Here is a 22500-nt window from a genome sequence, read left to right as displayed (position 1 = left end):
AATGACAGCACTACCATGCAAGGGATGCAGCGTGTTAGTACTAGCTTCAGAGCTAATGCCAAAACCTGCATAATGTTCATTTCTCCTGCCTACTACAACACCACTATTGAGCTACCCTGCTGAGTTTACCTGAAGAATCTGAACCTCCAGAGTAGGTATACATTCGCCTTGAGAGACTGACAACTTTGTCTAGCTCACTGTGCTGCAGCCTACATTTCACCCTGTTGAGGCCCGCTGAGCTCAACTCTCAACATACGTCAGATATCCAACCACCTGTAACTCATTGAGCCAGGACTGCCTACAGACTCCCGGCCTCAGCATGCTTCATCTCCCTCTGGAACGCTACAGGTGATGTACGTATAATCATTGTCTGCTGGGCATCATTCATGCATCACGCATAAATGTACTACATGGTACACAACATATCACACACTTAATTACAGCTCCCTATAGCTGTACAGTGTATAGCCATTGACTATTTCTTTATTCAATTTTCATCTATGTCAGTTTTCCAGATAGTTATACTGTCACCCCTTTATTGTCATTGTTGATGGTTCATGTCTTCCATTATGGAACTCCTGTAATTGCACTGCAGTTTGCACGAGATATTGTTTTAATTATCAGTATTGTATGTTCACATGATAATTTCTTCCTGTTGTCACTGATTCATCATAATTCAACCACAGGTATACCTCTTGTATATACTATATTCACTTATATTACCTGACTATTGAGTGTGCTTTACTTTATTAATAAATGTATAACTTTACATAAAGTCATCTCCTGTGTTCATATTTGTGGTTTAAATTCTTGCAAAATTGAAATTCAGAAATCTGTTATCTTGTGCCCCGTTATTATATATATTGATATAAGACATCATCAATAACAATCACACTACAGTATCAGTACATCGCAGATCTGTTCAGGGAGTCAGCTGTAACTCTCGGGAGCCTCTGGCAAAGAGAAGGATGATGGCTTAACTACTGGCTAATCCTTCCCATACCTACATGTCTTATGTAGGTATGCCCACTCAGGTGTGCCCACCGACAACAGTTGGTTTTCTACAAGTTTCTACAGGAAATGCTGGATTTTAAGTAAGGGATAATCAACGAGTAGTGTGGTTTGCACAGCAATCCACTTCACGTCAGGTGTTTCTTCGCTTTCACGTCGTGCCTTAAAACCATTTAACGCACAACTACAAGTTGATCATCCTGCTTATACCATGGTCATTTGCCAACAATATAAAATAAAAGCATTTGCAATTTTTTGGTTAAAGTTTGGCACTCAAAATCAAAAGGTTATAAAGCGAAAGCTTACAGTTGTCATGACAAGGAATAATTCTAGTCCCTTTTACAACCAAACAGTCATATATGCTTTTTTTTTACTATAAGTCAAGGTTCCAGTGGCTTTAAGCTGTAGTGGAGAAGAAGGAGCAGCCGGAAATGTGATGCCACCAAGCATCTCCGTGACTTGTAGTTACATTTCTGGGGAGGTGCAGGCTTTGACAGCTGTGCTCTTTAATGTTGATACCACGGCCTGTCGTGAGCTATTGCTTAATTAACACACACCTGTCGGCCAATCAGAAAAGAGTACTCACCCAGACCATGGAATAATGCAGATTAAGAGGTAGACTGAATATGTCATAGTAGCACCACAATGAAAATCTGCATGAAATAATAATGCACCAAACAGACTTGCGTTTGCTGTTAACTTGTGTTTTAGTAACATAATGCATGGATATCATGTACAAGTGCCACACAGCTCAAATGGAATGTCCTTGAAAATTACAGGTCGCCACAAACTTGGCTAGCTTTCAAATGAATACATCTGGACAGCAGTCAGTTAACATACTTGACTAGAGAATGTTCAGAGAAAAATTTCTTGGTCTCGCTAGCAACATGATAATAGCAGGTTGTGCTCCAAACTACAACCAAGAACTTTGGCTACATAAAAAGAAAGAAGGGCTTTGGGCACAAACAAATTTAACTAAATTTAATCTAAAATAAGATAACAGATATACTTCACACAGGTATACTTCAACAAATAGCTATCGTGAGTCCTGAGAACAAGCCTTTCTCTTTAAGGCAGTGATCCGATTTCTGACATAATTTTTCACTCCAGTCCAGTTTCGGTCTTTGAGCGCATAGGGTTCTGCATTGATACACCGAATGCAGTCGATCTTTGGAGGTACCTTGCATGTGTGGATGAAGCGCATCATGTGTCTTTCAACTGCGTGTACCTCACTGTCTTCCCACTTACGTTTGGAGTTACCGCTGTTGTCTGTGAAGAAAAGATAGAGGTGTTGTCAATATCTCATTACTAAAAGCATTTTTTGCAGTCCATCCAAAACAGCATTCACAACCTCTGCTTTCTTTTAGTACTACTGTTCAAAGTGCAAGGACAACACCAAGGTAAACTGATCAATAATGGAAGACCATGACTGCTAGATGTCGCTACAAAGGTTTTTAATTATTTAAACACAATCCCAAATAGGCATCACAGTTAAATTTGTTTAAAAGAAAAAAAAAAAGCAGGCTCCCTGCTCCACCGACATTAGCCAAAGAAAGTACTGCCTTTTTGGGAGCAGAGCTCAGGTCCTGACGATGTCATATACTGTATAGACATGAACAGAAAGAAAAATCTTCACGATATCGACCAATAGCTCTTAGAGGGTTACGCCTTTATTCATAGAATCTGGAGTTACAATACGTAACGTTTAAAGCACTTTTCAAAGTGTTACAGTGTTACTACTTAAACTTAAGATTCTTCTCCAAACTCACTTGTTAACTGCATTTGTAAACACTTTTTAATCAGAGATTTTAGTATCAAACAACTTTTTAACAGAATTTTAACCTTTAGATTGAGGACAAATCATTTTAATGTCACTTTTGAGATATTCAGCTGTACACAAATACACAAACTGATAAAAGTCACCTGTGAGTGCCTAACTTTCCCATTAGGGACAAGAGTCATTAAATGTTATTATCTGCATGCACTTTAAGCTATGTTTAGTAAGGAGAGCATGTTCTAATGTGAATATGAAGTTCAGCCTTTGATCGTAACATAACGCTGCTCAACAGAGACTGCAGTGCAGATTCTGCCATAATGCCCTTCTTTAGGCTATCACTGGACACATTGCTGTCACTATGTAAGGACAAATAATTAATCCTATTAATCCTAATCTGTCATATTAGTAGGTAGGAGTATCGTTAGGATTTTATTGATACCAATATCAGTAATACTTATCGACACCGATAACTTATCGATATTTATATTGATACTACTCTCCATAATTTGGTACAATTATTTTATTAAAACTTTTTCAGAAATAAGTTAAATTGTTTCCTGAATTTCCTGTATGAGAGATGAGCAATTGCTACATTGCTTTCTGTTTTGGCTGGTGTCATTTTCCCTCATCTTGCGATGGAGAATGGGTTGGACTTGGGGACTTCTGCTATCCACTGATGAATGGGATTATTTAGAAACATAAATTAGAAGTTCTTAAAACTGATGCTAACTACACTGACAGCTCACGGACAGACAAGTTGTCTGTTAGTGCAGTGGACAGACACATTTATGTTAAAGGTAGGTAGCAAGACCGGCAGCGAAGCATGGTAAACAGTGGTAATGTCTGGGCGTGTTAGATGTATGGAGGGTCCCTCGCTTGTCCCCGACTCTGGCTGCTTAAAGTAGAGAGTGTGAGTTTGGGGAGCAGCGGCGCTGTTTCTCAATACCCATTCCTACATATTACTGATCAGTTATTAGTGATTAATATGTTTTTAGTATGGCCATTTATCATTAAATAGCCTAAGTCGAAAAAGGAAGCTCTGAATATGTGCCTTTATTTTTACCACAATTCAAAACCTTATCCACAGTGCCAGAGTGGCTGGGATGGTTTGGCTGCAAAATTACTTGAAGGGCTCAGTATTCAGCTGTAAGACCAGGTTTATTAGGTTAGGTTTATATTGCAGATAATAACTTTCTTCCGTTAAAAAAAGATCTAACCCAAGCGAAAACAAACCTTGATTGAGAAGAGCACTGGGAGGAGTGGAACTGGTAGCAGTGGTCGGAAGTAAAGGTGTAGTCTCTGGTGGCTCCTGGCCGTCTTCGCCTGTTGCCTCAGTGGTCGACTCAACAGACTCATCCTCATCACTTGACGTGTCCTGATCTTGTGTGGAATCAACTTTTTCTGAGGAGAAAATGTAAGAGAATATTTAAAAAAAAATATGGCATAGCCTCAGCAGTTGTAGCCTTAAGATGAAAAACCAAAAGTCAATTCTGAATGTATTGCCCACATTATTGCAGTTGCACATTAAATCAAAATAATTTGGTATAGTGTAATGTTATACATCAACTGAACATACATGTACGCAACATCTAAGGAGAAAATAATCCATATTTGACCTGATAGACTACATTTGCATTCTTCCAATTTGAAACAGATTGATATGGTTCTTAATTTCTAGACTTCAATTACCAAATACAGCATAAACATTACCTTACTGTTAAAGAGTACTGATGATGCATTTCTCATGAGGCAATAACCATGGGTTGCCCCAGCATCGGAGCTAAATATATTATACTAATATACACTAAGATACACACATGTATCCATACCTTCGGGATCAATCTCAATGTCATCGAGGGTTTGACCTTTATACTGTGATAGAGTCCCCTTCTCCACTGCCAAAAGCATTTTGCTCATTTTGGCGAGCTGAAGTGTTCCCTGCGGAAGGCGGTAATACTGCCTGTGCACACGAATGTCATGACCCAGAAAGTCAGCAAGTTGGTCTGCTTCATTTTCTTGAAGATTAAGAATTTGAGACATCGTTGCTATGTGCTTCCGGAGCCTTGTTGAGGTTAAGACCTCGGGATGTTTGGCACCACTCTCCCTTGCAAACGTTTGGATGCATTCTCCCCCTCTGTAAGCTGATGATGCTCCTGGTCTAGCAAACATGTAGATGTTGTCTTTGGAGACTCCACACTGCTCACGAGTGTCAGCTAGAAGCTCCATAGCTGACACCATTGATGGTTTTAGGAGCACAGGGACTCCTCTTCCTCGTTTCCCCCTGATTTCTACTCTGGTGAAGAAATCACACATCTTGTTCTCAAGTGGGGTAAGACATAGGGCCATGTCCTCATTGAGTTCTGACTTTCTCCTTGCTTTGAAAGTGACCAACTCCATTCTTGACACCTCTCCTTCTCTTCTTCTGTTGAAAATGATCAGCTGAGCAAGTGTCACTTTGGCAAGTGTTGCATAGTTCTTTGCAGAGGGACACAGTCTCAGCATTCTTTTAGCAACAACTCTAACATTCTCCATGTGAGAGTCCAAAAGTTTGACATCTTCAGTGAGAGGTATAATCTGTGGTGCATTCCACTTTGACTCTCTCAGAGATGTTGTTGCTCCTCTGGTAATCAATCCCTTCCATCTGAATTGTTTGATGCTCCAGTCTCTGTCAACTGTGGACAAATTATCACTCTCTACAAGCTCACAGATTATACCCAGGCTGTTACCAATTTTGAGGGCTAAGGAAGGTGTGCAGAATGTGTTGTTCTCTGCATTGTACCCAGCCAACTCTTTCACTGCAGATATCACATGATTGAAGTTTGCAGGATAGATGAGTTCCTCTGCCTTCCGGATGGGAGTATTCTTCTTAGCCACAAGTAATAGTCGCCCAAGTTCTCTAAGTCTTTGCCTTATGTAGTCATGTCTGTTCTTTCTTGACCCATTTAGCTCAAACAGGTGTTGTCCAAACTGCAAGAGAAGTTTGTCATTTTGAATCAGCTGAGTGACCTCATCATAGGTCATGGAGGAAATCACATTCTTCAAGCCCTCACTAATCTCATGCAAAATGGCAGTTTTAAGGGCACATTTGGATCGAACTCGCCTCTTCCCACTGCTGGATTCATCACTAGTTTCTTTCTTCGCTGGGCAGATTTTCACGTGCTTACACAATGTTTTCTTGGCATAAAGTCCTTGACAATGAAAACAATGAATAAATTCAGAGGCACGTCTACACTCTCGTGGTCTGTAGCAGGCCTGGAGCTCTCCAGCTCCCTCCCTCATAACATTGGCGTTGTGGGCAAAGTTTCCACGTTTTCTAAGAATGTTCAACTTTTTGTGTCTCTCTTTTGAATTCTTTGGATGCTGAAATGCTAGGGCAACCTCTGCTTCATCCCCATGTACAGCTTCCAGGTGTTGTGAAATATTTGATCTGGGATGGAGGCAAAAGAGACAGTAGTTCCTCTTGTTGTACACTCGACGAGTTTCAGAATTTGAGGGAGGCAATACTCTAATTGAGTCACAAATTTGTTGGATTCTGCTTTTCTCAGGAGTGTTTGAGTTGCTCTTTAGTGGACTGGGGGATGAGATCTTTCTCTTCCTTTGAGTGATCAAGTTCCTCTTCTTAGGGCTGACTGCAGTGTCTCTTTTTTCTGGGCTTCCTGAATCAATATCTTGTTTTGATAGAGATAAAATGGGATGTCGCAGAGATGGCAGGGGCTTTTTCGCAACTGGATACAGTGGTGTGTCTTCATCAGAGGAACTTCCTGCTTCAGAGTCTGGGACATAGCCACGATCACTATAGTCTGTGAGATCGGATTCATCAAGGGATGTTTCCATATATGAAGTGGCCTTGGAAAAAAAGAAAAAAGATTCTGTTTAGTAACATAGGTCATCCTTTACTATACTGAGTGTCATGTACTGTGTTGATGCATTGGACTTTTATTACAGGAACATTATCTCTTTTAGCTTCGGGATATGACATATAAAGGCTACATTTATCAACATTTATTTAATGAAAAGCCACATAATAATAGCTTTATATATACATAAAAATGTACACGACTGTTATTAGACTGTAGGAAAATACCTGTCTTTGTCTTGAGGATGTCCTTTTTGAGTCATCCACTGAACAATTCCAAGATCTTTGACCATCTGACGATGTAGCACACGTAAGAGGAGCTGTTGTCTTAAAAAAGAAAAAAGGACAAAAAGATAAAAGCATTCCATTAAGTACAAATTACTCAGCAAAAGAATTTCATTCACATGCATTTTTGACCTTACATTAATTAACATAATAAATAATAATAATAAATAATAAACACTGGTATGATTGAAAATGATGTAAAATGATACTGATGTTTTGAGGATGGGATTTATGACAAATTCCACTCCCTATAATGATCAAGGAGTGATCAACCTTCACTCTTTTTCAGGGATAATAAATTGGTAAATTAACAAACTATATGAGGTGTATTTTTGAAGAGCATCATGAAAATTACTGGATTAATGATGGTTTATTTAATGATGCCAAATGATAATAGTGATATTATCCACACTGAATATACTTGTACAATTGAGAAGTAAATAATGGGCTATTGTTCAAATGCAGCAAGCAATGCAGTGTTACCTGTGTTGCTGGCTCTCCATCTTCCAACGGATCACTGGTTATCGTTGATTCATCCAGGGACGAGGTATCTGATGAGGCTAGTGACTAAAAAGACGAATCCAACTTATTATGTGCAAAATTCAAATTCAATTGGCATTTAAAAAACATGCCAAATAATTGCCCTATCACTGCTTGATGTACAGAGAGCATGTCAATGATCATGGAGTTTCACAGTAGCTTCCCTTTTAAAACTTGCCCATTTGAAGTTGTAGACATACCTGAATATCATCATGCAATGGGGATTGCGAAGTTAGCTAAGGGAGGAAAAGAAAGAAAGGCATGTCAAAAGCTGAGAAAGTGATGAAAGGAAACAAGATAGTTGACTCCAGCACAACAACAAAACAAAATAAGACCAATGGTCATTTGGAATAGAAATGTAGACTACTCATCATTGCCTTACTAACTTCTAAAAGTTAGCAAGATAACAACATTTCAGGACAAATGGACATTTGCAGTAAAAGTCCAATAGTGCATACAGATGAAATATAATAGGCCAAAAGTTTTTCTCTGGGTCCATGGGAATTAATCAGAGGACAAGTAAAAAAAATTATTAAGGGCCGTATCCGCCCCACTGGCCGTCAGTTGAAGAACCCAGCTTTGACTGTGCTGCATTGAATAACAAGTAATAAAAAAACACAATCACGCAATCAAGCTCCTAGTAATGAACGAAAAGAGGTTGGGCACAGAGAGTAATTTCTGCAAGATGTTCAAGTATATTACTCACAAGCATATCCAGTTGTGCACGCTTTAACAAATTCATTGTATGCTGTCTTTCTTTAGCATTTCGCTCCTCCTCTGCAATTTTGTGACGATTGAAGCATTCCTCATGGTGCTGTCTATATTTGGCCATTCGAGTCTGTAGTGACAGCAATTAAATAAAGAACTGATTGTTTCAAAGACAGTTTGTGAATACAACTACAAATTATAACACTTCACAGCCAAAAATGAGCAATAGTGATTACATTTAAAGATGAAATTGGGCTCTTACTGTATGTGCAGCTGGATTGCTGCTGTTTATGTTGATCTCATCATACACCTGAGATGCATCCACAGGACTAGATGACAGCTAAAAGAAAAAAAGGAATTGAAATTGTGTGTGCGGCCCACATGATTTTTGTTAAATGTTATAACACCAACTGATGTCATGCAATTGTTATCCTAGTGAAAAGCAAACATTAGCTACATGCTAACACCAACCGTTAATGCTGAAGAATTGTGGTGTTCATAAAGCAAGGGTTGGCTAAATTGATCGTACAAAATGATATCGTGTTAATGTCGTCATAGTGAGACAAAACCTAGTGGGGTTTTTTTCCCCAAAGTGTTTTTCAGATTAAACGGGAGGGCACACTGAACTGCAGACTTCAGAGACTAGTGTGTTGACCCCTGTGACCACCTACCAGAGGTTTGTCCCTGACATCAGGTGTCAGTTGCTCGCTGACATCAGGTGCCATTTTCTGCTGGAAAAGGAAACCGGATAAAATAAATATATGATCAACCTTGATACAGCTCAAATCTCAACACATATTGAGATAAAGGTTCTGCGTGACCCCATTTAGGCATGAGTAGCGTGTGTGTGTGTTTGGAACGACCCCAAAAGTAATAATATAGTAATAATAATAATAATAATCTTTACATAAGGAGCACTTTTCTAAATCCATGTCACAAAGTGCTTCATAAAGGCATCAACATAAAAGTCATAAAATCATCAAGTTTTAAAAGAAAACATATAGAAAATCTAGTGTGTAAAAAACAATACATATCAAAAAATAAAAGACAGTTCAAAGGAAATTAAAACTCAAGTAAAATCAGGAAAGTATGTTTTAAGAAGGGACTTAAAGGTAATCTCTGATTCAGCAAGGAATTTGGAAAAACAAAGAAAACAGGGCCCAAAAGTAATATAATAATTATTATTATTACTACTATAATAATCTGTATTTATAGAGCACTCTTCTAAATGTTACATGTTAAATGTTACAAAGTGCAGCAAAATAAATAATACTTTTATCAGATAGCCTTTCCTGATTATATTTGAGTTTTAATTTCATTTGAACAGTTTTTTATTTTCTTGATATGTATTGGGTTTTAGACACTAAATTGTTTTCTATATGTTTTCTTTTAAAACTTGATGATTTTATGAATTTTATTTTGATGCCTTTATGAAGCACTTTGTCATATGGATTAAGAAGAGTGCTCTATAAATAAAGATAATAATAATGACAATAATAATAATAATAATAATTATTATTATTGTTATTATTATTATTAAATTATTACTTTTGGGGTCGTTCAAACTCACACACACACAAGCTACTCATACCCAATTGGGGACATTCATCTATGTATAATGTTAAAACACCAGTATGTAAGTCTGTCAGTACTTTTGGGGTCGTTCTAAACACACACACACACAAGCTACTCATACCCAATTGGGGACATTCATCTATGTATAATGTTAAAACACCAGCATGTAAGTCTGTCAGTACTTTTGGGGTCGTTCTAAACACACACACACACGCTACTCATACCTAATTGGGGACATTCATCTATGTATAATGTTAAGACACCAGTCTGTCAGTCCGTCAGTACTTTTGGGGTCGTTCTAAACACACACACACACGGTACTCATACCTAATTGGGACATTCATCTATGTATAATGTTAAAACACCAGTATGTCAGTCTGTCAGTACTTTTGGGGTCGTTCTAAACACACACACACGCTACTCATACCTAATTGGGGACATTCATCTATGTATAATGTTAAAACACCAGTATGTAAGTCTGTCAGTACTTTAGGAGACATTCCAAACACAGATCATTGTCCTTACAGTACATTACTACTTAGGCTGTCATAAGAGAAACACTGGACAATAATACATACTAATATAAAAGGATTCAGCAGTGGTTTAGGTGGCAGGCATACACCCCCAACACTAAGAAATAAGAAAATACAGGCGGAAGGCAGGCTCTCTGTGGACACACACACTGTCACACAGGAATGAATGAGTAGGACCATTTTTGGAGAATTTTCTGCTATTTCAATAAAGAAATTCTTGCTCAACAGGTCTTTAAGTAGCATTTTATAAACTGGCCCCTACCTGAGGTCTGTCACTTTCTTCGACAATCGGCTGGCTAACATCAGGTGCCAATTGCTGCTGGAAAAGGAAAAAAAAAATGTTACATTCATCTATGTATAATGTTAAGACACCAGTCTGTCAGTCTATCAGTACTTTTGGGGTCGTTCTAAACTCACACACACACACGCTACTCATACCTAATTGGGGACATTCATCTATGTATAATGTTAAAACACCAGTATGTAAGTCTGTCAGTACTTTTGGGGTCGTTCTAAACACACACACACACGGTACTCATACCTAATTGGGACATTCATCTATGTATAATGTTAAAACACCAGTATGTAAGTCTGTCAGTACTTTTGGGGTCGTTCTAAACACACACACACACACGGTACTCATACCTAATTGGGGACATTCATCTATATATAATGTTAAAACACCAGTATGTAAGTCTGTCAGTACTTTAGGAGACATTCCAAACACAGATCATTGTCCTTACAGTACATTACTACTTAGGCTGTCATAAGAGAAACACTGGACAATAATACATACTCTGAAACCCACTGAGTACTACACTGAGAACAAATACCTTACAATCTCTAAGAGATTAAGTAGTATTTTATAAACTGGCCCCTACCTGAGGTCTGTCCCTGACATCAGGTGTCAGCTGCTCGCTGACATCAGGTGCCATTTTCTGCTGGAAAAGGAAACCGGAAAAAAATTAAAACAATCATGATATAGGTCAAATCTCAAGACACAATGAGATCAGTTTCATCTGAAAATGACCAAAACAACTATTATCAACATTAAACAAATTGTACCTGTCTGCGCCAAGGCCAGTCTGAATCCCCGTAATTGTAAGTTATTTCTTCACCTGGGGCGATGTCTCTTAGGGCAAACAGGCAAAGATGTGGCATCCCACCAACATCAATAGCTTTTATCCTACAGTTAGGCTTGATGTGGTCATCATTCACAAGCCTTCCCAGTGACTTGTCTTCAACAGATGCATCAAGACTTAAGGAAAAGAATATTGATGTTAAGAGTAGAAGTTACCTACTTTGTTTGGCTACAGTGTTAAGAAGGGCACGTTTTATTTGAAAGCTGAGCAAACAATTGAGGTAGCTTGCAGCAATATACATTTACAGGGTACTACCGGGGTGGTGAGTCTCTTGCATGGTTTGTTAGAAATTGGGATATCCTTAGGTTAACAGGCCATTCAAAGCTCATTTCCTAAAACTATTGTAATGTATTACACCTGCCAACAAAAGCATATTTATTATAACTTACCACCAACATCCCCCTTTCCATTTGAAGTCAAACAGGAATACTGCTTCTGTGTCATTGTAGTTCTTCGTAAGAAGACCATCCTGTTTGAAAAGTTTACCACGGTATTCAAGCACAAAATCTCCTTTGTTGAAAACCTCCACAGCAAGCACACCTCGACCTTTAAAGTAAGAAAAAACACCAATTACTATTTTTTATCCACTAGCACAGTCTACCATCTTTCAAATTGGAGCCTAATACTTTGCAAGCTAAGGCAAAGCTGTGCAACAGTAGTGTAACATAAAAATACCCTATCAGAGATGGGGACTTGAGTTTCAGACTTGGACTTGAGTAGCACTTAAACTTGTACGCCATAACATTTGAGATACATTGTTTCTAGCGGCCTCTTTGACAGTAAGATGTAATTGCAGGCGAGCCTGTTCTTTCAGAGCCCTCCATCTTGTCAGGTTCACGGTCAATATGTGTTGACTTTTTTTTTTTTTTCTCTTTTGTAAACTTTATTGAAACACATTCACCTCTCTACTTCCAGTCCATCCCCTATGTCTATATGTTACCCTCTTAAATCCATACACACACACATGTTCCTATTACACTTCTGCCCTTACTACAAGCCTGACTCAGAAGTTGGAAGTTCCCAATTTCCGTTTACAAGTGAACGCAGCATAACCGTTAGTGACGATCTCGGCCGACAGACCAACCGCTGTCAGCAGCGTCACTAACATGGCGGCCTATTTACATCTAGCCCGGGAACGTCGCCACAGACACAGATATTGAAAAACTTAGAAGTGCTTTCATTAGTGGGTCATATGATCAATCACCATTGTTTTAACTCACTCTTTGATAGATAGTAACTTAAAAGGCAATTAAATAGATTAAAATCTTACAGAGTATAACTTTAAGTTGCACACAAATGTGACTTGAGACTCGACTCAGACTTGAGATTTGGGACTTGTGCACAATCTTTTTATTTTTGTACTTTTTGGCGCATTAACATCACAAGCAGAATGTCATTCCCTCTGGTGTAATTCAACATTATTATTATTAATAGGCTGTGTACAACTGACACAAACACGACTTGCAAAATGTAAGAACTTACCTTTGTATGGGTTGATAAAATGCTCTGTGAGACCAGCCTTGTCAGTTTTCAGTTTAATGTGTTGTTCGGCATCCTGTTGAGGACGGACTCGTCTTCTCCTCACAGATCTCTCCATTATCGCTTCATTGCCAGCCATATCATCTGTTTGACAGAATATTTCATGTATAATTAACATATGTGAGCCACCCAGTTAAGCTAACATACATTTATTAGTTTCCTTTATACCAGGATATACATTTTATATTGATAGCTTAGTCACAAACTAATGCAGGCTTTTTACCCTCATAATCAAATCTCTTAAGTAGCAAATGCAGTGGATTTACCTGGAGGAAACCTGTTGTGATCCTCAGTGTGTAGCTCAAGGTATTTACCCTTCTCTCACACACACTCGTTATTTTATTATGCACACAAGAATATATCTCTATATATAATAAATCATATTCCTAACATCAAAATACTGAGTGAAGTTTAGAAAGAATTTAGAACACAGACATCAGTCAGTATTTGTCAGATTTTAAGATACTGGCACAATAAGCTAAACAGTTAAATGACTGGGGACAGAGCAGATTGAAATATCACTTTCTACATATTTACATGTTTATGCTCGTTGAACAGGTGTATTGATAAAGCACTGGCATTGTTCTCCTGAAGGTTTATTGTACTTACAGTAAAGAGTATGGGGAGCTCTGACACAGAGAAATTACACCAAAACATTAAAAAAGTACAGATAAAAGAACCAGTAATGTCAGAGCTTATCAATACTACTGTCTTTAATAATTTAGCCCAGGTGACCGTTTAATATCATGTTTCAGTGCCCATCCTACCACTCCCTAACTAATCTCACACCAAGCAATTCCTGAAAGTTGGCAACCCTGCTAATATTACCTTGAAATGACAGTCTTGATGGTGGCTTGCTGCAGTTCAGTTATTCTGATGTTTAATAAGACTATCCATCACCAGAACAACTTGCTAAAGCTTGTTTTCTACCCAGCTTACTTAGCCAGAGTGCAACTCGCTAGCTAACGTTAGCTAGCGAGTTGCACGTTAGCTAACGTTAGCTAGCTTTGTGGATAAATATCAATTTATCTTCACCAACTTCACAGAAAATTATCAGTTTCACATTTTTTGTGAGTTCACTGTCATAACATGACTGGATGAACCACATGGCATAAAAACCTGATAAACTCTTAAAAGAAACATCAAGTTTGCTTACCTTAAAGGCCGCTCCTCATCTCCCTGCTGTCTGTCTGCAGCTCACAGAGCTCACGCGAGGGGGAGGGGGAGGGGGGGGCGGGGCGGCGGCTCGCGGCGCGGGAAAACTTCACTTTGTAGGAGTTGAACACAAGATGTTGAATTATCTTTCTATCATGACCACTTTCTTTTAGTTGATTTTAGATTGATCAATTTATTGAATGAGTTTGTAATTTGTGTTTAGTTTATAAATATTCAACAGTGACTATAAGATATAAATAAATAAATAAATAATACAGGCAACAGTTCACCCCTATAGGATTGATCAATTAACCTACAGTATATTACATAGGTACACCTGCTTGTGTGTCCATAGTGATGGCAAAAGTGGGTTGGGAACAGCAAGTGTGCTCTTGTAAGTCCTATCTCCTCAATGACAGATCTTCCTCTTGCTGACTGATCACTGATGATTCCCCCATTGGAGACCTGGATGCTAATCCCATATGTTACTATCATGCACATGTGCATTGATGAAATGATGATGATGACTTTACCTGCACCTGCTTTCACATAGCACATAGCCTACTGTATGTACAGGCTACCTATTTAAATTATACTGTGTACAATTTTCAGAATCAATCCAATTTGAATCAAAGCATTTATTGTCATATGCACAGTTAAAACCAAGTTTCCCTGTACAATAAAATTATTACTTTGCCTTCCATTCTGAATGCCATTCAAAAGACAATAAAATAAATTAAGATATTTGGAGAGCTAAAGAAAAGTATCAGAAGAACACAATAGTCTGTGTACAATATATACTATACAATATCAATATACAATATACAGTAACAGCAACTAATATCTGTGCAAAGTCTGTCTGTGATTGTGCAGTACTTGTGGAATTGTGTAATGTATTCAAAGTGAAGCTTCCTGTATGGTGAGGTGGGTTAGGGTTGAGGCAGGGGTAGTGGATTAGATCTATGGATCAGTCTGATGGCCTGAGGATAAAAACTGTCCCTCAGCCTAGAGGTCCTGCATCTTTTGTACCTTCTGTCAGAGGGCATACGTGTGAAAAGCTTGTGTTGCGGTTTGGTGGAGTCTTTGATGATGATGTCCTGCAGAGATGGTAGGGGCACCCTGACAATCCTCTCAGCAGTTTTTACCACTCTCTGCAAGCATTTGTGGTCCATGTCGATGCTGTTCGCCATACCACACAGTGATGCAGCTGGTCAAGATGCTCTCTATGATGCAACTGTATAAGCTGCTGTTGTGTCGATCTTCTCAACTATCAATACACAGTTTATAATACACCTGTTGAATCTCCTTACAGTATATATCTGATAGTGGTAACAGCCAACAGTCTCTGTGTTGTGTTTTGATGTTGGTGGTGGACTAATGGCTGACAGTTGGCCTGTTAACTCTAACAAAGAAGCACAGACAGCTCCAATGTCGATGTCCAATTACACAAAGACGCTACTGATGCAGATGGATAAGTACACATAGATAATCACTCTGGATGTCAGTACAGCTGCTGTCTCTCTCAGATAGGCTATGAATATTAACAGGTTTTCATTTAACATTATAAAGTGGATAGCTCATACCAAGCAATCTGATTGGTTGTTAGCCGTGCTATAATACCTGTATATCATGGTAATGACATCTAATTCCTTTACACATTTCAGTATCACTCCACGTTGTTTAACCCTGTCTGCAGTGTTGGAGGAGGCTCGTGGGCGGTGGGCCAACAGGACTAACAACAGAGTTAGCAAGGTTGAAAACCGGTTTGTAGTCGGATGGGGTGACTGCTTATGGAGCAACACAACCAGAGCTTGCCCTCGTGAGCCTTCCCACGCTGCCGGACAGGGACAAACTCTGCAGCAGTTGCTGAGATTATGCTAGTCTGCAGCTAAAGTTATCTGGAGTGGCCGTGATATCTAACGTAGCTTAGTGGCAACATCTCTCTAGAGACACCCTGTCTGCAACAGCAGAACAGTCAACACAAGCCATTGTACCTTATATAATTACTAAAACATATTTCAAGCTTGAGAACTGCATCTGCCATATAAAGAAACATATACCATTTGCATCTATTCATGTACATCTAGTGTAGTTATTATGACAGTGATCAAAGCAATTGGCTTAATTTTAAACACAGAGGTCAATTGAATTAGTCTCTTTTGCTTCACATACATTTTTTGTTAAAGCTATAACAAACCATTCTATAAAATACTATTGGTCCATGTGAGCACCTTTAAAAACACAACTAACTAACTAACTGCGATTTATGAATGATTTACTGTCAATGCCATTTATGCATACCAGCTGCAATGCTTAGTAGGGTTTGGAGAAGTAGGCTGACCATGGTAATGGTAGCCACATGCTACCAATACCTTGCAATGCATAGGAATGTACATTTACTTAGCTAATTATGCTAACATTGGCTACACAGAAGTGTGAAAGGATTAGGAATTTCCTAATTTACAGTGTAAAAAGTAGCTCCACAATTACACTGAACATGAGCAAAGGTTACATACATGCTATTGTAGTGCTAGTTATATTGCTTTTTTCTTGTTTTTCACTGTGAGGAAGTGGTACCAGGATGCCATGTTGAATGTGAGAACTGTTTTGACAAGTGACTGGTATACTGTTGTCAAAATGTCCTTTCTGACATGAAAACCTATGTATGAGGATATAGCCTTCTTTATACAGCCAACCCAAGGAGGGATTTTCCCTGTATCCCTATTATATACATACAAATTGTGATTTTTAAAATATGTGATGCAAGAATATGATATCAGGAGGTAGAAAACTGTAAACTTTTGTTGTGTACAAACTATGACACAAAGGGGCTGAAATGGCCATAATTTATATAATTATTTGGAAATGCAGGCATGGTAATACAACTCAAAATAAAACAAATATATTATATAATATCCATTATAATTATACTATAACTATATATATATATATATATATATATATATATATATATCATAAATGTATATATCTTTATTATCAGGCAAAATGCAGGCTACCTATAGCTCATAACTTGCTTCTATATCTATCTATCTATCTATCTATCTATCTATCTATCTATCTTTATTATCAGGCAGAATGCAGGCTACCTATAGCTCATAACTTGCGTCTATATCTATCTATCTATCTATATTTATTATCAGGCTAAATGCAGGCTACCTAAAGTTCTTGACTTGCTTCTCTATCTATCTATCTATCTATCTATCTATCTATCTATCTTTATTATCAGGCAAACTGCAGGCTACCTATAGCTCTTGACTTGCTTCTCTATCTATCTATCTATCTATTTATCTTTATTATCAGGCAAAATGCAGGCTACCTATAGCTCATAACTTGCTTCTCTATCTATCTATCTATCTATCTATCTATCTTTATTATCAGGCAAAATGCAGGCTACCTATAGCTCATGACTTGCTTCTCTATCTATCTTTATTATCAGGCAAAATGCAGGCTACCTATAGCTCATGACTTGCTTCTCTATCTATCTATCTTTATTATCAGGCAAAATGCAGGCTACCTATAGCTCATGACTTGCTGCTCTATCTATCTATCTATCTATCTATCTTTATTATCAGGCAAAATGCAGGCTACCTATAACTCATGACTTGCTTCTCTATCTATCTATCTATCTTTATTATCAGGCAAAATACAGGCTACCTATAGCTCATGACTTGCTTCTCTATCTATCGATCTATCTTTATTATCAGGCAAAATGCAGACCGCCTATGGGGTCCTAGACAATTACACACACATCCACTAGGGGGCGATGAAGAGGGATACACAGATTGGGTGGGGGGGTGGAGTGGGGGGCACACACACACACAGAAAGTCTGAAATAAGTCACTTTTAGGGACTTCGGAGATTTTAAGAAAAAAACACATTTTGGGGCGTGCTGAATACAATAGAATAGAAATCTAATTGGGGACGGTGGTTTTGGTCCCCAAAGGGAACGGCGTCCCCAAACAACTGGTGTGTGTGCTGGTCAAAGTCCCCAATTTCGACTTAAGTAAGAGCACAGACACACACACACACACACACACACACACAGACACAGACACACACACACACACACACACACACACACACAGACACACACACACACACACACACACACACACACACACACACACACACCCACACACACACACACACACACAGACACCCACACACACACACACACACACACCCACACACACACACACACACACACACACAGACACCCACACACACACAGACACCCACACACACACACACACCCACACACACACACACACACACACACACACACACCCACACACACACACACACACACACACACACACCCACACACACACACACACACACACACACACACACACACACACACACAGGACAGGATACTGTAAACCAGCATGTTTGATCTTCACACACATGCTCACTCATAATCACATGAATGAAATGTTATGAAGGATGCACAGTACACACCTCGCTCCTCTTTCTGTTTTATCTCTACTCCTCCCCCCAAACACACACACACACACACACACACACACACACACACACACACATGCACACTTCAGTGACTCAGTGAGGGCGACTGGGGCCACCTGTTCTGCTCTCTCATCTCTTGTTACCCCGGCAACCATTTCCTGGAGACAGGGCCGTGACGTCGTTTTTTGCCGGGAGGGTTCATGAGGCTGTGAAGTTTCACCTGACTGTGCTCAGCCTCCGATGAACACACACACACACACACACACACACACACACATGCACTGGGTTAGAGGCATTATATAAAGATGAATAATACGAGGGCAGCTTTTAAAATAGCCTACTATTTTCAGTGTGATTTCCTCACTTTAATCTCTCCAAACAACGTTTTTTGTTGAAGCATTTTGTCCTTTTGAATGGGTGTGTATGTGACCACCGAGGCTTCTGCAGCCAGCCTCTAGTGGACACTGGAGGAACTGCAGGAGTTTGCACTTCCTCATCGGCTTCATTTTTTCAACACCGGATGTTGCCACTTGCTATTACCTCATCCATTCATACACATTCACACGCCGCCGACAAAGCAGCGGGAGCACCTTGGTTAGTGTCTTGTCGAGGACACATCGGACGTGTGGCTGCAGGAGCTGGGGATCGAACCCCTGACGAGAGACGACCGACTGTATCACTGATCCACAGCTGGATCATCCAGTTACACTTATGATCATCACCTCCAGGAAAAACCTGGTTAAAGCACGAGAACGTTTACAGTTCAGAAATCAACTACGAGTTTACGGCTCTCATTACGGTCGTATGAGGACACGCTGCACCCCCCCACCCCCCCCCCCCCCCCCCTTCCTCGGCTCAGTTGTCTTACACGTCTGTGAAGTGATGAATCCTGCACACAATGTGAAACCAACCCGCGTACAGAAAAGATAAAAACTATAAAGTAAGCTCGATGGTACAGTAACAACCTCAGCTGGCAAAAAAAAATAAAACTGAAGCACAAAAAGGGAAGTTTACTGACTCACTGCAGCAGCTTACTGCATCGTTTACTGAACACAGCCGTGGCAGGAAATACTGCAAACGCATCAGAGATTACAGGCAGCAGTGTTGGTGTTATGAGCAGAAAGTAATCCATGCTATGAAGGAGAATTCAGGTCTTTTAAATCTGGATTTATGGCAGTATGTGTTTGAGTATAAGTTCCCTGTTTTGTCACCGACAGGTTTAGATTTTCATTCCAAGTATCCGACAACATCACAGAAAAAAATACCTGAAGCGATTAACACTTCTGTTGAAGTATGAACCTCGTGTTTTAATCACAAACAGCCGTTACATCACTCTTTCCAAAGCCACCAAAAACTGTAAACGTGTGAACTTGAACTGTAGAAACCAACGGGACGTCAGGGAGTAAGCTGGCCGTTATGACACACGTCAACTCTCTCATTCCCTTTTTCCACCTCTATCCACTGTAAGATAATAAGTCAACACAAGGACACAGGCTAACTAACGAGTTGATGCAGTGGTAGACCAGAATCTCTTGTTTCATAAGACATTTAAGGTCCAATCAGTGAGATGTGTAGAGAGGTAGATGATAAAGGTATCTTACTATCTGATCATTAAGGAAACATGTTGAAGTGCTGGCTTCTCTGACAACAATGCAGCAGTCAGTATGTCCTCCTTCTAACTTTAGATTCTGCTCCTGAATGCTCTGGATTTGTTTGGACCAGAGAAGGTAGGCGCTTTTAAGACACGCCCCCACACGGCCATTTTGGACGCCCCTCAGTTTGTCAGATATGAGAGCAGTTATCAGGTCAACAGGTGTTGCAGCGATGGAAGCGGGCAAGAGAAGTGGTTCAGATAGAAGTGATTGTACCCGACCTAAAAAGCCTCTGCATGTTTCTAATAAGCTCCACGAGCAGAAACGTGCTCAAACTAGGATCAATATTGGAGATGCTTTTGAAAAATGGAGAGAGGTTAGAACACAGAAAGGTTTACAGACCCATGCAGAGCTGGATAAACACTGAAGCTTCAGAGTCCACCACATGGTGACCTGTGAGAGCATGGACTCTAGAGAGGAGGGGGGGGGGGGGGGGGGGGGGGGACAGCTCTCTATGATGTTTAGAATTTAGACTGCAGTACCCATTTTAAACACTAGGGGTCAGAGTTACATACTGCTCCTTTAAAAACCGACAGTTACATAAAATTTGCTGTAATCTTAAACTCACAGTGTTTATTTTCTTTAAACTCCCAGCACAGGTTTTAAAAACTCATCCTCCCGCTTTAATTATTCAGAAAAGAACAGAACGTCTTGTTCACAGTTTTTTACAAAGAGATAAAAATGTGCGGACATACTCTGGAGCTGCAGTTATTTAATTATTGAAAGTGTTTTATTCTGCCAGAAGAAACAATAACAAAACTATCGGAACCTCATAAATCATTCAGACATAGAAAGATATGAAAATAAGGCCCCAGCTTTTAAAGCTCGTCTCATCAGAGGAAGGAGGTGGAAGTGAGCGTGGACAATGTCCCGGTTTTGTAAATAAAAAATGCTGATTCATTTCCCGATGTAATAATCTGTGTCTCTGTGTTCCAGCTCAACCGGTTCTGCAGAAACAACATTACATCCGACAGAAAGCGTACGAGGGAGAGAGCATCGTCATGGCCTGTAACCCTCCGCAGAGCTCCACTCCCCCGCACATCCACTGGATGGACCAGTGTGAGTCTGTTTCTCTGTGTTTTCTGTCCAGTTTATTAGCTGCTGTTCAGTGTGATAGACAGATGGACGCGCTGTCTCTTATTAGTCACCCAGTCTGTCTGAGTCTCTGCTCCTCTGTGTGACTCTGAACATCTGAGCAGCTTTGTCGGATTGTGTTTGCATCCTTCACTCCACCTGACGGGCTCAGTCGGAGGGATTTGAATCGCTGCGCTGCATTGCAGAGCGTTTCCACTCACACTAATGAATGCAGTACTCTCAGCCGGCGCTTTATACTTCTAATTTTTTTTTTTTTACTTTTCTTGTCCCCTCTGCCCTCTCTCTCTCTCTCTCTCGTTCTCTGTCACTCACTGCCCGTTTGATGGGACTGGGCCTTTTCGGTTGTCAGTTTTGTTTTGAGCATTAGAAAGAGTCGGCGCCGCTGCGTTTGCGTCCCTCGTTTGCGTCCCCCTTAAAAAACTAAAAGAAAAAAAAAGTAAAAGGAGTAGGAGGTCGTCTCTCTGTCCTGCTCACCTTAATGTTCCCGCCTCGTGTTTGTTTCAGGGATGGTGCACATAAAGCAGAGCGACAGAGTGATTCTCGGCCTGGATGGGAACTTGTACTTTTCCAACGTGGTGAGGAGCGACAGACGGGACGACTACATCTGCAACGCCCAGTACGCTGCAGCCAGGACCATTCTCCCCGAGACCCGCGTCGCCCTCACTGTCCTGCCCAGTGAGTGTATACACACACACACACACACACACACACACACACACACACACACAGACACACACACACACACACACACACACACACACACACACACACACACAGACACACACACAGACACACACACAGAGACACACACACACACACACAGAGACACACACACAGAGACACACACACACACAGAGACACACACACAGAGACACACACACACAGACACACACACACACACACACACACACACACACACACACACACACACACAGACACACACACACAGACACACACACACACACACACACACACACACACACACACATTTTTCTTTTGGACAGAGACAAATTATAAAATGACTTTGTTTTATAAAATGTAATAACAGGACACAATTTACACAATTTCAAGTTCATAGTTCACGCTGATATGCGTCGACTTCTCTCCGTGTCTGCAGGTAACGACGTGGTGCACGACAGAAAAC

General features: G+C 39.9%; 1 protein-coding gene across 1 annotated transcript in view; it reads left to right on the top strand.

Annotated features, from left to right (window-relative positions):
* The window catches only part of LOC132989589 (neural cell adhesion molecule L1.1-like), a 75763-nt gene that overhangs the window by 33840 nt on the left and 19423 nt on the right, over positions 1-22500 (top strand). The window contains 3 exon segments of the mRNA XM_061057289.1: positions 21198-21320; positions 21861-22031; positions 22474-22500. The exon segment at positions 22474-22500 is cut by the window's right edge and continues 88 nt beyond it. Of these exon segments, the coding sequence (XP_060913272.1) occupies positions 21198-21320; positions 21861-22031; positions 22474-22500 (321 nt within the window).

This window comes from Labrus mixtus, chromosome 15 (assembly GCF_963584025.1).
Source record: "Labrus mixtus chromosome 15, fLabMix1.1, whole genome shotgun sequence".
NCBI lineage: Eukaryota > Metazoa > Chordata > Actinopteri > Labriformes > Labridae > Labrus > Labrus mixtus.
Note: the sequence above shows the minus strand (reverse complement) of the source record. Positions and strands in the feature narration are given on the sequence as shown.